The sequence below is a fragment of the Micropterus salmoides genome, unplaced genomic scaffold (assembly GCF_014851395.1).
Source record: "Micropterus salmoides isolate LMB-PRFRI ecotype aquatic unplaced genomic scaffold, ASM1485139v1 Ms_hic_scaffold_15, whole genome shotgun sequence".
Lineage (NCBI taxonomy): Eukaryota > Metazoa > Chordata > Actinopteri > Centrarchiformes > Centrarchidae > Micropterus > Micropterus salmoides.
This window is the reverse complement of record NW_024040596.1, coordinates 12,154,900-12,170,107: the sequence shown is the minus strand read 5'-3', so window position 1 is coordinate 12,170,107 and position 15,208 is coordinate 12,154,900. Positions and strand designations below refer to the sequence as shown.

General features: G+C 39.7%; 1 protein-coding gene across 2 annotated transcripts in view; it reads left to right on the top strand.

Moving 5' to 3' along the window:
• LOC119904264 (neuroligin-4, X-linked-like) overlaps positions 1-14,962 on the top strand; it is a 19,355-nt gene extending 4,393 nt beyond the window's left edge. The window contains exons 3-8 of one of the 2 annotated variants that reach the window (XM_038720783.1): positions 2,425-2,610; positions 3,678-4,128; positions 5,301-5,514; positions 6,202-6,326; positions 9,434-10,043; positions 11,869-14,962. In XM_038720783.1, coding sequence (XP_038576711.1) covers positions 2,425-2,610; positions 3,678-4,128; positions 5,301-5,514; positions 6,202-6,326; positions 9,434-10,043; positions 11,869-12,276 — 1,994 coding nt within the window. In that variant the 3' untranslated portion in view covers positions 12,277-14,962. The remainder of the gene's footprint in view (positions 1-2,424; positions 2,611-3,677; positions 4,129-5,300; positions 5,515-6,201; positions 6,327-9,433; positions 10,044-11,868) is intronic. The other variant, XM_038720782.1, reaches the window with a different exon arrangement.
• Positions 14,963-15,208: the final 246 nt, after the last annotated feature.

Genomic DNA, 15,208 nt, shown 5'->3' with positions numbered 1-15,208 from the left:
TCATTAGATCTGTGCTAAAGATCAGCAATGGATAAACAGAGATCACCCATGGTGGTGTGATTGTTGTGGATTAATGTTTACACGTGTTGTTAGTTTAAATCACACTGTTAAAAACCAAAGTAATGTTTTCATATAAAACCACACCCATTGATGTTATTTTAATTCAGTTTGACGGGATGGGACACATATATTTATTACTGAAGAACTATACGTTATTACATTGATGTAATGTACACTTTGTAAATGCTATTCGCTTGAACAAAAATGTCTATACCGTTGGTCCTCACTGTAAATTTTATAGTTATGTTACATTTGCATTATATTCACCTGAATTGAGGATCATTTAATCCTTAAATGAGCTATAAAATGTGAAAACCATTAGTGAGCTGTTTTCACCCAGAGTGCCTTTTGTTTATTGAGTGAAAACATGTTCAGTATGGGTGTCCCTTGTGGAAATAAACCCCCTGAAGCCATTTTTTCCACTACTAGCATTGACTCAAATCTGATCTTTTTACCGCCACGAGTCTCTGAGTCATTGCTCTCTGAACAGGGAAAATCTGATTCCCTGTGGTTTTTCTAATTTTAGACAGCCATGCAAAGCTCACGGGCTGAATAAATCGAATTTCTTAAATCCTAGCATTTAGGCTTTTTGTAGCTGTAAGTTTTAAAATTACAAAGCCTGAGCAGGGCCAGGGGAAGGTTAAAGACATACATTGAAGGCATCGCTGGACTACACTGAGGGCATCAGTCTTGAGTAGTTTCTGTGAGCACAGTATACCTTCATATTGATTAAGTCAGCTGAATATCATTCCATTGGCTGGGTTAAATCATGCCCTCCATCTCATTAGGAGTTGACGGTATTTAATAATTCATATGAAGAAATTAATTAAAATGTGACAGCAGGTTAATAAAATGTGTATTTTTTGTAATATAAGTTATTTGATTCAGCCTATTCAGCAGTGTTAATCTACTTGATTATGTGGATTTATGTTGCGGAAAGTGACAGATATTTTGTAAAAATAAATGTATTGAATAAGGCCTTTAATAAAATGTATATTGATTAATTGATTGATTGAAATGTACCTACTATAAATTATTTAGTGCGCTTATTATGTTTTCTATCTTTTTATGCAGTTTTAGCACATTTTGTACACACACAACGCATCGTGATAGTGTATGAAAATGGAGTGGAGTTAAATACATGTTAAAAGGTTAAAACATTCAACAAAAAAATATTGATTAGAGTTTATGAGATTTGTACTGTTTTTTTCATTTTTTTTCAAGGCTTTCATTAGATATTGATTTTAAAAGATGCCATACATCTGCATCTACCCGGTGGGTGAAATAACTATTTAATTCTGACCTTGGGGATAAAACTAGTGGCTACAGCTGTATTGAACCAAATAAAGCCAATCCTACATGTTTCTTTTTGTCTTCATCGCCATCCTCTGTGTTTACACCATCTCCGATACGATCATCACCATCATCACCACCACCATCATCATCATCATCACGAGTAGCAGTGTCTTCCCTTGTCTTCTTCCTCCTCCTCCTCATCACTGCCATTATACATTGGATGCATGAGGTGAGCCCATGTATGCGCAGCAGTGTACAGTTATGCACAGTTATCTTTTTGCTCATCTTACTGTAATGTGCTGGAATTGGGGCATGTTTCTACGGAAATATAAAGAACATAAATAAATTAAAACATTGACCCAAATCTTACTATGAAAGCACATCATACAGTATATAAAAAGGAATTTTGAAACTGTCATTATGATTGAATTAATGTCCATTTTGCATGAGAGTTTTAAAAAAAAAAATTTTTATTGCACATAAGTGATGATACTTTAACAGCATTGCCTTTCTTGCTCATTATACTTATGTGTTCAGGACCAGTTTGAGGCTCAGAGAAATGAGCTTCTGCAGTAATGAGATATACTGTAGTGGAGTGAGCCATTAGGATCCTTTGTGTTTACCTAACATCGTCAGCAGTAAAGGGAATAAGGGATGGCTGCATTTGCAACTGCATGCGTGTGTAGGTTTATGAGTGTATGTAAGTAGATTCTCACTTACATGAATATGGATGCACCATGGTGATGGTTTGATCTAATTTTCAGGGGATTGTAGGGGAGGCACATCATTTTTAATTCATTTTCTCTTTAAATGTATGATAAACAGGACTCATGCATAATTGATCTTAACAGTGGGGATGCCTTGATGTGAGGATGTCCAACCAATCACCCCCTTGTGTGTTTCTGTGTGTTTGTACATTGTAAGATAGAGAGGTTTTCAAAAAGTCAGCAGGAGAAGCCTCTTTTGATCGACCCATTATCTTTGCATAGTTTGCTCAGATCTCTACATGGAAGTCTTCTGTTCTACCATATGTAATTACAACAGCTCTCTCTCCCTCTGTGTTTGTAGGATTTCTTAGTACAGGTGACCAGGCAGCAAAAGGGAACTACGGCTTGTTAGATCAGATCCAGGCTCTCCGCTGGGTGAAGGAGAACATTGGCGCCTTCGGAGGAGACCCAAACAGGGTTACTGTATTCGGATCCGGGGCCGGAGCTTCCTGCGTCAGCCTCCTCACCTTGTCTCACTACTCAGAGGGTAAGGAAGAATAACACACAAAAACCCTGCTTACCCTGTGTGTTTTCATTGGTTTAAATAACTTGTGCAGCGCAAGGAAAGGTTTTTGTACTTTATAATATGCAGAGAGTATAAGCAGAAAGACAGTTGGGCACCTGTAATTGTTGGAAGGCAGGTGGGTTCTGTGAAAGCTACAACATCTAGGGTTATAAAAAGTTTCATGGTCTCCAGAGGATTTTAGGAATACGTTCTACAGTTATTTGTTCAGATTTGTCTCTCAACACAAAGTTTAAAGGCTGTGTCAAAGATCTTTATTCTCTTTACTACCAGGAATAACATTCTGGTGGAGAAAAACATGCTTATAAATAGCTCAAATTCACATTTTCACATGTTGAAGATTTTTCACATGTGAAATGGTTCTCCATATGTGAAATGTGTTTTACATCCACATGTAAAATGTGCTTAACATATGATAAGAGTGCTTTTTTGTAAGGCTAAATAGAAAATACTAAAATACTTACAGTGACCACATTATACAGTAATAATGAATGGAAGTTTTAAATTGTAGAAAAGAACTCCCCACACATTGTTAAAACCCCCAAATTTACAGAAAAAAGGAGGACATGACCTCAGTAGCCTCAGTTGTAGCTATGGCCGTGTCCAGTGGGCCAATACAGTTTACATTTACTGGCATAAATGCCTGAATAAGTCTTTGAATCCTCTGAATAACACAGCCTGCTCATGACTCATATAGCTAAGAGCTGTATTATTTAAAACATTTTAAATGCAGTCCCTCACCTACATAAACTTGGTGCTCTAACCATGACCTGTCATCCTTTTGACTAATGCATGTGAGTTCAGTGTTTGCTTGCTGTGGGAATGCTTGTTCTGCATCTGTTAATATGTGCAAATGTATTGTGCAATCTCCCAAGTATGCAATCATATGATTGTGTGCATTCATGCATGCATGTGAGAGTGCATGTGTATCCAAAAGTGTGTGCCACAGTCTCCGTATATGCTTTATACACCCATATATATATATATATATGTATATATATAGTCATGTGTGTGTTTCATGTGTATCTCAGACCTGTTCCACAGAGCCATCATCCAGAGTGGCAGCGCTTTAGCCAGTTGGGCTGTCAACTACCAGCCCAGCAAGTACGCCCGGCAGCTTGGCGAGAGGGTGGGCTGCGGCATCGACGACAGCACCCAACTGGTCGCCTGCCTTCAAGGCCGGAGTTACCGCGAACTTGTGGAGCAGAACGTTACACCGGCCAAATATCATACAGCCTTTGCCCCTGTGATTGATGGTGATGTTATACCTGATGACCCCCAGATTCTGATGGAGCAGGGAGAGTTTCTGAACTACGACGTGATGCTGGGGGTTAATCAGGGCGAGGGCGTGAAGTTTGTGGAGGGCATCGTGGACTCAGAGGACGGTGTCACGGCTGAGGACTTTGACTTTGCTGTGTCAGACTTTGTGGACAGTTTGTATGGATACCCAGAAGGCCGAGATACACTGAGAGAGAGCATAAGGTGAGTGAGTCTATGAGTGTCTGAATGTATTTTAGGAGTAGTTTTACATTTTGGGTAATTCAAATTCGCTTTCTTGCTGATGAGAACACTGATCTATGTCACTGATCACTATCATGTCTGTTCAATATAAAGCTGTTGTCAGGAGACGGTTAGCTTAGCTTAGCCTTAAGACTGGAAGAGGGGGGAAAAAGCTAGCCTGGCTCTGTCCAAAGGTAACAAAATCTGCCAATTAACAACCCTAAAGATTACTAATTCACATGTCATGTCTTTTTTCTTTAAGTGGTCCAAAACCCATTATGTAATATTGAAAGTTTATGGTTTTATGGGTGGTTTTGTGCTGGACTATTTCTTGGCCAGGAGTAGTGACATACTCAAATCTTGTCTCACTGTGTGGTGCCAGTCAACCAGCAAAGACTCAGCAAGGAATCGACAGATACTTGCTAGCCATCCTGTTTCCTGACTTTACCTAAAGTTAAACTAGTCCTCAGCTGGCGGTAGCTTCAGATTAAGTGCACAGATGTGAGATATAAATCTTCTCATCTAACCCCTGGCAAGAAAGTGAATAAGCGTGTTTCCCAAAATGTCAAACTAGTCCTTCAAATAAATATGCATTTGCATACTTATGACATTTTATAAATATACATTGTATAAAGTTTAATACCTTGAGGGTGGGCATGCATTTCTAATCTAATAATGATGGAAAATAAACAAAGTGGCTCGGACAACAGCAACACAACATTTTTCCAGCCATTCCAGCCATGATTTGTTTGTCAGTTTATATGTTAAATGACTTTCTGATGGAAATTCACCATACTTTCTAGTCTGCCAAGATACCCTCATGTTGTGAAGTTATCTAAAAGTAGCAGGGGAGTATTTCTGTCTGGAGCTGGGGTGCTCTGGGAAACCTTCTTGTCCTCTGCATGTTAGCCTCACAACAGCAACTGCAGTTTGCTAACCCGCTACTTAGCTAACATTAGTTACAACACTTGCTGTGTTGTTGTTCGCTCTACTTCATGGTATTTTTCATGGTACTGGATTTATCAAGAATCACATTAAATTTTTTTTCATACATAACAATAATAGGCTTGTTACTAGATTGGTGGATTAATGGACTTCATCTTAACTGATTAATTGATTAACTAACTGGCTCGTATGAAATGTACACTCTAAAGGTTCATGTACACAGACTGGGCGGACCGAGACAATGCAGAAACCCGGAGGAAGACTCTCGTAGCGCTGTTCACAGACCACCAATGGGTGGCACCAGCGATCGCCACAGCTGACCTCCACGCTCAGTACGGATCCCCCACCTACTTCTACTCCTTTTACCACCACTGCCAGAGTGACGCTACACCTCCCTGGGCTGACTCTGCCCATGGTGATGAGGTAAGACGATGTCACAATGTTGTATTGCTTTAATAATTTGCAAGAAGCATCACAGGACATAGAAATAAAGAAGAGGAGTTAAGAGATGAAATTTCACAAACTGTAGGTAACTAATCTCTCAAAGATTTTAGAAATATTCAGCAATGAATCAGGAGCTCTCGGTTAAGATTACCATTGAAGTGCTGCTTCATATTGATTTGTTCAAAGTGCTAAATAAGTTGAATACAGCAGTCCTCTGCAGCATGATGTTTTTTAAATGTTCATGGTTTTTATTTTACTGCAGGTCTTATTTACCTGTATATTTACTGCTATAATGATTAGAATTTATTACAGGAACATCTTTGATATTTAGTAACAAAGTAGTCTATGTTTTTTTGTATAGTTGTACACTTGCTTTTCATATGTTGAGCAGACTGAATGTGTGCGTGTGTGCATGCATTTGTAGTTGCTATTTGTGGGGGTGGATTTTAGTCCAAACTTGTAGATGAGTGTTGTGACCTAAGTTTAGGTTCACTGCAGTTCCACATAAGGCCGTTTCTGCCTTCCCCGGGATGAGGTTAGAGTTTGACATGATTCAGTTATAGTTTCAGTTCCTGTCAAGAGAATGAATGTGATCTGTTGGCTCCAACAGTAAGCTATCCTAAAGTATATGTGTGTGTGTGTGTGTGTGTGTGTGTGTGTGTGTAGGTGCCCTACGTGTTCGGCGTGCCCATGGTGGGACCCACTGATCTGTTCAACTGTAACTTCTCCAAGAACGACGTGATGCTGAGCGCTGTAGTCATGACTTACTGGACCAACTTTGCCAAGACTGGGTGAGCTATTGCAGCATACACTGATGTGAGACGCTGATTTCAGTGCAAAATCCAAAATTTTTTTTCATTTTGCCTTACTATACCACTTATACCAGTAAATCAAGAAAACAAGACAAAACCAAGCTTTAGCATGATTCAGTTCTCTTTATTTCAGCCTTCTTAGGCGCGGAAATCCGTTTCTAATTTCTGCTATTAATATCTAATTCCCACCCACATGTAGAAAATGTCTCATGATAACGAATGAAAGCCAGGCCATTTAATCGCATTTTAAAATGTGTAAAAAACATGCACAGCTGCCAGTGCGAAATCAGTCATTCTTCATCCTTTTATCTTTGCCTCTGTGCAGAGACAAGGTATTGGCAGCACAGTGTGTTGTTTTATTTAAGTGTGGACAGCTCATTCCTGATTTTGCAGGAACAAACGTTCTCCCGGCTCGAAATAAGACAGCCAAGACTCAAGTCTATGGTGTCAGCAGCATAGGGCCTCTCCACTTTAAAGTGCTTGAAAAGTTTAATTTGTTGGACTGATTGATAGCAAACAGGAACATGGGCATGGAGTGTAGTTGTCTGGCAGGGTTCACACAGAGCGAGGACAATCAAAGACGAAGAACAGCGGGGTGAAGATGAACAGGTTTTGATTATTAAGTAGCATTAAGCAAAAACACTTCTTAAAAATGATGTTCATATGCAACTATTTTGCATTTGCTGAATACAATTTGTAGGAAATACGTGCAGAATCAGATCAGCCTAAATCCCTCCTTTTTTTCATCATGATAAGTAACATTTTTATAGGATAGGAAGAAACAGATAGACAATTTTGCTTTATTTGGAATAGAAGTTTAAACTAAGTGAAGCTGATATTTAATGATGCATTAGAGGAATACACTTTTAAGAGCAACAAAAATAATGAGCTCACAGGCAAAGAGTATTTTATTATTTTCCTTCAAAATGTCTCGTACTTGCTGTCTGACGAGAAGACACCACTTTAGATACATTCATGAAAGCAGCACTGCAGACTAATTTTGGCAGAGCGCGCACACAGGTTCTCTGTCATGTCAAAATCTTGACAAAGCTTTTCCTCTTTGGACCTTGGCTGAGAAAGTTAAAGAACCCCTTGCTCTTGAAAAAGTCCTTGAGGAAAGCCAAGGTAATGTCCCAAAAGAAGTATGAAAGATTGCCCCCTGCGTGATAAATATTCTCTTCTCTCTTCTGCATCTTCAGTCTTCAATTTGTGGTCAAAACTGGTGCAGTGAGATAGAGAGCTTATTCAACATGTTAAATCCAAATTAAAATTGTCTGCCAGTAGCTAAAAGCTTCTAGAGATCAAATTTATTAAATTGAAAGTGAAATGATCTGCCAGTAGCTAAGACAACTACAGGTGTTATAGAAAGAATCCACATTAAAACTTTAGAAACCTGACAGTCCACACTGATAAGAGCACCTTTTATCTCTCCACTCTGACATGATATACAAGATAAAAGTAATTGTTAAGGATGGACCCTATTTCTGCAGTGCTCAAAGTGAGTAATTACCAGTAATTAATCCAATCTAGGCTCACTCCACTGAGACCTCTTCAGATTTACAGAGACATCTGCAGTCTAGACCTTGATCTAAATCACCACAGCGCCATGTTATCTCACAACATACAGAAAAGTGCAGTACTCTCATATATTTTGATTGTGGCATTAAAAAACTTTGTGTGCGCTTTAAGGCAATCACATTGCATTAAGTTAGCAGTTTCTAGCCCATAAGTCTGTATTGTCATTACCATCACAGCAGGCTGCAGAGGAAAATTACCAAAGCTTCAGTGTGCACTTCAATTATCAATGTGGAACTTTATCTGAAGAAAGATTTCACTTGGTTGAGAGGGCCTCAGATTGTGATGGAGCTCTGCTACAGCTCAATTTAACGGGGAAGATATGATGCTCCCTGATGTATATTTTGTAAGCCTCTGGGTGGGCGTAGAAATCCTCAGCTTCTGTGTGTGTTTGGGTGCCGGTAGGTCTTCACGCTCTCTGCCTCTCTGTGCCGTTCATATGGGGTTGATTGACAAGCGAGCACATCGGTGTAACTGGCAAGTCTGTGAAGACGAGCTGCTGTTTCTTTTTGCGTCATTCTTTTGCTGCTGACACAAATAACTCGGTAAATCAGCAAATAAGTGCCTGTCCGGATGTGTCAGAGAAGTGATTTTTCAGGATTTCTTTTTTACTATACCACGCACACATTCATTTCTAATGAAAATATCTGTCAGTTTTATGTTTGTTAGAGAGAGAGGAAACATCCACGCACACTTGAAACTGCAGAGTATGAAATGTGCTACGGAAATGTTATAAGAGGCATATAAAGTTGACAAAAATCGATTCAACTAAATCACCTTTGAGCTTGGTTTACAGGAAATATAAAACTAATTTTGCAGTTTTAGTTGTTTATTTGTTTTGTTTAGTTGTCTATTACTTTGATATTGATTAGAAAGATGTGTGCCAGCGCTGGTGAAACCGCTGGCCAGCATGAGAGAAACTCGTACTCCTCAGAGGACAGTCGCCAGCTGAGAAAAATGTCTTCAGCAGCTCTGTTAGGAGTGTCTGACATTTGAAAAACTGAGAAGCATGAAATATTGGTATTTACACTTTCGCTGAATGTGTCCATCACACATGGTAGAACAGTGAATCACTGCACTAAAAGCCTCTTTTACAAAAAAAATATAAGCCTTGAATGTATGTGGGTGGAAACTGTGTGCTTTCTTCTGCATTTCATGGTGGTTTATTTAATCCTTGTTGATCATGGAATATTCTTAGGTGTTTGGTTGCCCTATTATTGTGGTGATTTGATTTCGATTTTCACATTTTCATCTGGAAGATGCTCAGTGCTGCTGAAAGGTACTTCACTTTTGTTGTGATTTTGTTTGGTTTCTTTTTTCTCTTTTTTCTGTTATCTTCTTATATGTGATTACAGCTATTTGTAGACAGTTTCAGCGATGAAAAGCAATGCCTAACACAAATCATTAATCCCTCCTTTTTTATCTACAATTCATAAAAAATATAGAAATTTACATAACCACCAACCCATCTGGATGTGAATAAATATCTCATTGTGTTTCCCTCTTTCCAGTGACCCAAACCAGCCAGTTCCTCAAGATACCAAGTTCATCCACACTAAACCTAACCGTTTTGAAGAGGTGGCCTGGTCCAAGTACACCCCTAAAGAGCAGCTGTACCTCCACATTGGCCTGAAGCCCCGTGTCAGAGACCACTACCGTGCCACCAAAATCTCCTTCTGGCTCCAGCTGGTCCCTCACTTGCATCATGTCAATGAGCTCCTCCAGTCGGTGTCCTCCTTCACGCATAGTCCGTCTCCACAGGACGACACCCCTTATTCTTACACCAAGCGTCTAGCCAAAGGTTGGCCGCCTAGTAGCACACGCCATCCAGGTTCACAGGCAGGTACTCCTCAGCCACCGGAGTCTGCTTTAGGCCAAGGTGGGGAAGAAAACGGGGTCCGCGTCCCTAATGAGGACTACTCAACTGAACTCTCAGTGACGATTGCGGTGGGAGCGTCACTGTTGTTTCTCAACATCCTCGCGTTCGCGGCTCTGCTATACAAGAAAGACAAGAGGCGTCTGGAGCATCGTCGGCCTCGTCCGCTTCCTCCCCCGCGACGAGACATCACACCTGCAGATGTCGCCGCCCACCTGCAGGGGGAGGGACTAATGTCATTACAGGTGAGCTATGTGTTTTTGTATTTTTATTGCGCATGTGTGTGTATAGTGTGTGCAGTGTCTTTGCACATAGCCAAATCATTTAAAGTGATATTGAAAATAATCATTCTTATTGTTAAAAATAAGTTGTGTGTGTGGCTGTCTGAATGAACTCCTTTCTTGCCGGTGGAGAAGCTGCCAGGAGAGCACTTCTGAAAAACATAGCTTGTCATCAGCAGACATTATCAGTGTGAGAATGTGTGTGTTTGTGTGTGTGTATCTGTGAGTTTGTTTTGATGCATGTGCATGTGTGAGCTGTGTCCAATTGCTTGAATTGCTTCCAATTGCCTCCAATTCATCCGCTGACTATTTGGCCACTTCTGTTCCTCTGAAATCTCACATCGTGAGTGCTAAATGTCAGACCTCTTTTATAGCTGACAAATCCTGTTAATTGGCAATTAAACTACAGGAATGCAGTTCAACATTGCAGCTGCTTTTGTAATTGTGTTTTATTTATTTTAAATGTCAGTGCTTTTCACGAATGGTAGATGTGGTATGACAAGCAAAAATCAAGCAAGTCTTGTTGTATTAGCATACATTATTGTCATGCACTGTATTCTTGTGTTAATTATTCTGACTAGGAAGAAACACAAAAGCTTGGCAGACGATGACATTGAAATCAGTCAAGCTCAGACAGACGTGGTTTAGATAATGATGTCAAATAGCAGGGATACAGTTTGAGTTTGATTTGAACTCTGGTTTGTAACTTTGACTTGGTAATGGCCGGACCAAATGATTGACTGCCAGATGCTGCTAAATCTGACTGGCGTAAACTCATAACTCACCCCAAGATTTTAGACTCTTAATAAATAATGTCACAAATTTGAATGTGTCATGGTGGTTAAATTATTATTTTTGTTTAGGACAGAAAGGCTTATTGAGAGTATGTTTGGGGATGCGCTTGCTTGAGTGGCAGGTGTCTAAGCCAATGACACTAATTCAGATTGAGTTGTAGCCAGTTTTTGCCCTTCAGGCACAACATGAATTAAAATAGTTTTCATTACATGTAAGGCTGTTTGGTAATTAAGTATTATTATTTATTGATTTTCAGTTGATGATTCAGATGAATTCTTGTAAATGGTACTGTGTACTGTGGAATGCAATTTATTTCACTGAACCTCAGTTGTACTATTTATACATGATCATAAATACATTTGCAATACCATGATATATTGACTTTAAAAACATAACATTAATAATAATAATAATAAATATAATAATAACATTGTGATAGTGATTTCAGCCATGTAGCCCAATGTAATAAGATGGGATTTGATTATAGATGAAATCAATTAGTCGATTGACAGAAAAATAATCTGCAGCTACATTGATAATTGTTTTAATATCTAAGTCAGTTTTTAAGCATTAATGCCAAAACATTCTCTGTTTCCGGCTTTTCAATTGTGAGGATTTGCTGCTTTTCTGTTTTATATCAATCTGTACATTGAATATCTTTGGGATTTGGACTGTTGGTTGGGCAAAATATGCAATTTGAACATGTCACCTTGGGCTGTAGGACATTGTAATGGACATTTTTCACTATTTTCAGACATTTTAATTGACAGTAGTAAGGTAAGGGTTAATTGTGTAATCAAGAGACTTATTGACAGATTAATTAAATGAATATACTCCTTAGTGGCAGCCCTAGATTTAATTATTTGGTGATGAGCCTGATTTTCAGTTTCTTTCCCTTTCTGTCTCTGTATGCCTATTTCTTATATGAGAAAACAATAACTCCTTATTGTTTTCTCATCCACCCATTCACCTATCCTCCCATCCAACCTTTTAGGTGAAGCAGCTGGAGTGTGATGTTGCATCAGCAGACGAGAGGAACAACACTCACCACCATCACACTCTAGACACGCTGGACGCCCTGGACGGCATGGACACCCAGGACATCTACAGCACACTGGACACCGTGCGCCTCACCTGCCCACCCGATTATACCCTCACCTTGCGCCGCTCACCTGATGACGTCCCCCTCATGACCTCTCTGACCCCAGGATCACTGCCTGTGACCCCTGGGTCACACCCTGTTACCCCGGCAACTCCAATGACCCCCATGACGCCCGGCTCAGTGGTGGGGATGAGGATGGGGAATCCGCACCAGGGATACACACACCATAGCCCATATAGTAATACACACTTGCCACACACACACATCTCAGCGCACACACACTCCACCACGCGTGTATAACCGCAGCAAGATAACTGCACATACAGGGACATAATTATAACACACACACACAGCTACTAACGAGCACACACACACCCGTGCGTACACACACACGCACACACACACACACGCACACACACACACACACACACACGCACACACACACACACACACACACACACACACACACACACACACACACACACACACATATAACAAAAGACTTAAATACCTCTACTAATTACCCTGCAGGATTGTTACAGATGGAGTGACAGAAAGACATTTTCAGTAACAGGATGAAAAGACAGACAGCTGTGTGTTGCATGTCTGGGAACTGAAGAAAAACTGGATCCCAGGAGATGCAGTTCTATGCATCATTCGCTTATATCCTGGAACAAGACGAGCCAAGACATCCATCAAATGTCTCCAAACCTGCTTTGGATATTAAATCTTCTGCTTTTTCTACACCTGAGGAGTAAGAGGAGGAGCTCTGTGGCGAAAGGGTCAGTTATGGATCAGTTTACATCTCGTACTGTACCTGTGCTGCACAGTGAAGCAGTGCTGGGACTGAGCAAAGCAGATGCAGATGCAGGGCTGAGCTAAAGAGTACCACACACAGACTGCTGATGTCAACTTGAACAACCTGTGAAATGTGAATGTAGCATTTTTTCCATTAAAAGATCAAAGGCCCTATCTGCCAAGGATCAAACTAAGCTGTGGAGAAAATAACAAATTTCAGCAAGAGATGGATGTAAAGACAGACAGAGAGGAAGAGGGGATTAAAAAAAACAACATTAGTTGATGGAAAAGTTAGTCAGATGGTGTGAAAAAGATTAAGATTTTATTGAGAGGGATTTAACAGCTGCGAGAGCGAGAAAGACAAAGTGAGATAGAGTGAAATGGAAAACACAGGAATGGAAAGTGTGCCAAGAGACAGAAACTAGCTTCAGCAGAAGAAGGGTTGTCAGATTTACTGAAGAATCACTCTAACCAGCTATGTGTTAAACTCTTGTAAATAGAATGGAAAGAAACAGATGATATATTATGATTTATAGCATTTACCTGCTCTTGCATTAAAACATGACTTATTTAACCACATTATTGCTTTCATTTCAGATATTACTATATTATTGTATAGATGTCCTAAAGCAAGGCTGGTTGTCTTTCTATCTCACCCACTGTAGTATGTACACAGTACATTTATTTAAAGGCTATATTTGCTATGCACAGCCATTTCAGTAATTCTTAACTGTGTAAACATCTAGATACTTGTTTAGTAGTTGAAGTATAGGACATTTTTCACACCATCCTGTCTATTTGTTTAACCATTGGGTGATGAGCTAGTACTGTGTAGATAATGCAATATTGGTTTGATGATTGAGCACCAGCCAAAAACCATGACCCTTAACCCTTTGAACCTAACCCCTTCCCGTTCTCCTTTCCCCTTTGCTCCTAAAATTCTTCTAATAGGCCTTTCCCGTAATTCCTAATTAACCTAACCTTAACAGACAGGTGGTGATGATTCAGGGGGTCCCGAGTAACAGCAAGTCCCAAAAGGTCAAGAATGCTTTTTCATATTTGTGTGACCTTTATGTTTCACACCTTACCAGGGGCCCCAGTAATTCTAGAAGCGCCCCTGCTTGAACTACCTAATGCTGACTGAAACCTTCTCCCTCTCAACAGAGATCGAAAACATTTCGCAAACTAAGAATTGTTGAAGCTTAAAATCTCTCCACAGTGTCACCCTGTAGAAAAATGTGGATCTGTCACCCACATTTTAAAAGTCTGGAGTTGGGTTTACTACATGCCACCATGGTGTCAATTGTTTGGAGCCAAATTTGATTAACGAGCTGGAGGCTGGGTGGAGCTGAGGAGGGATGATCACCTCGGCTTTGTGTGATCGTTTGATAGACTTGACATTGATGGCAAACACGCCTCCAAACATGCCGCTTGTTAAGCCTTAATACCATCTTAACGAAGCAATACTGCTTTTCAAATTGCCACTAAGACACACTTTAGAGCAGTGAAATGAATGATCAAACTGACAACCATCCAGTGGAAATAATGATTGACTGGATTTCAGAGAGAAGCTGGAGGTTTTCCTGCTGACTTCACAGTGAGTGCTTGGGGGACGGTCGTGGTTACTGCTATGTGTCATCATAATAAGACTCCCAGCATTTCTAAAATCAATTTCAACCATTCTGGCATTGTGGCAGACATGTGGTACTGTAGTTTTACTAAGATAAAAAACCCCAACCTCCCATACCTTAATCCTAACCGCTAACTCAACCAAAGGCCCTAACCCCGTTATTGTAATTTACCTATTTTATCCTCTTTTCCTGCTTTCCTTCCCTGTCTCCTCTACCCCCAACCCCAGCCCCCACCCCTCCCAGCCTCACCTGTGCGACTACATGCAGCTTTGTCACAGTGAGGCCTATTTAACCTCCTCTCATCCTAAGTAACTTCTTCACGAGAGATTTTAGTTAACTGTCAACAGAATACATGAAAAATGAAAGCCGAAAAATGTGTAGATGGCAAGCAAAGAACTTTTACAAAATGATATAAAAATTAATGTTAAACAGATGTTTGATTGACTGAATATTTTTTTCATATGGGTTTATTGACTCAGCGGATGGCTGGATTGTGTCAAGCATAAAACATTTCTGCTGCATTTTTGAAAAATAAAATATCAGTATTTTACAATTTATGAGCATTTTAAATGTCTTGTATGTCTCAATTCAGAATATTTAATAGACACATGTTCATAGAAATTTAGAAGGGATGTAGGGAACTTTGCTAATTACATCCTCTTAATAATATAAAATATGTCCTTACCACAGAGTTTTACAAATGACACACACTACACATAAGAGATTAGCACTGATAGTTACATTGTTAACATTTGGTTTAACTTTATTACTTTTATAATTTATATAGTGATCTTCAAAGAAAG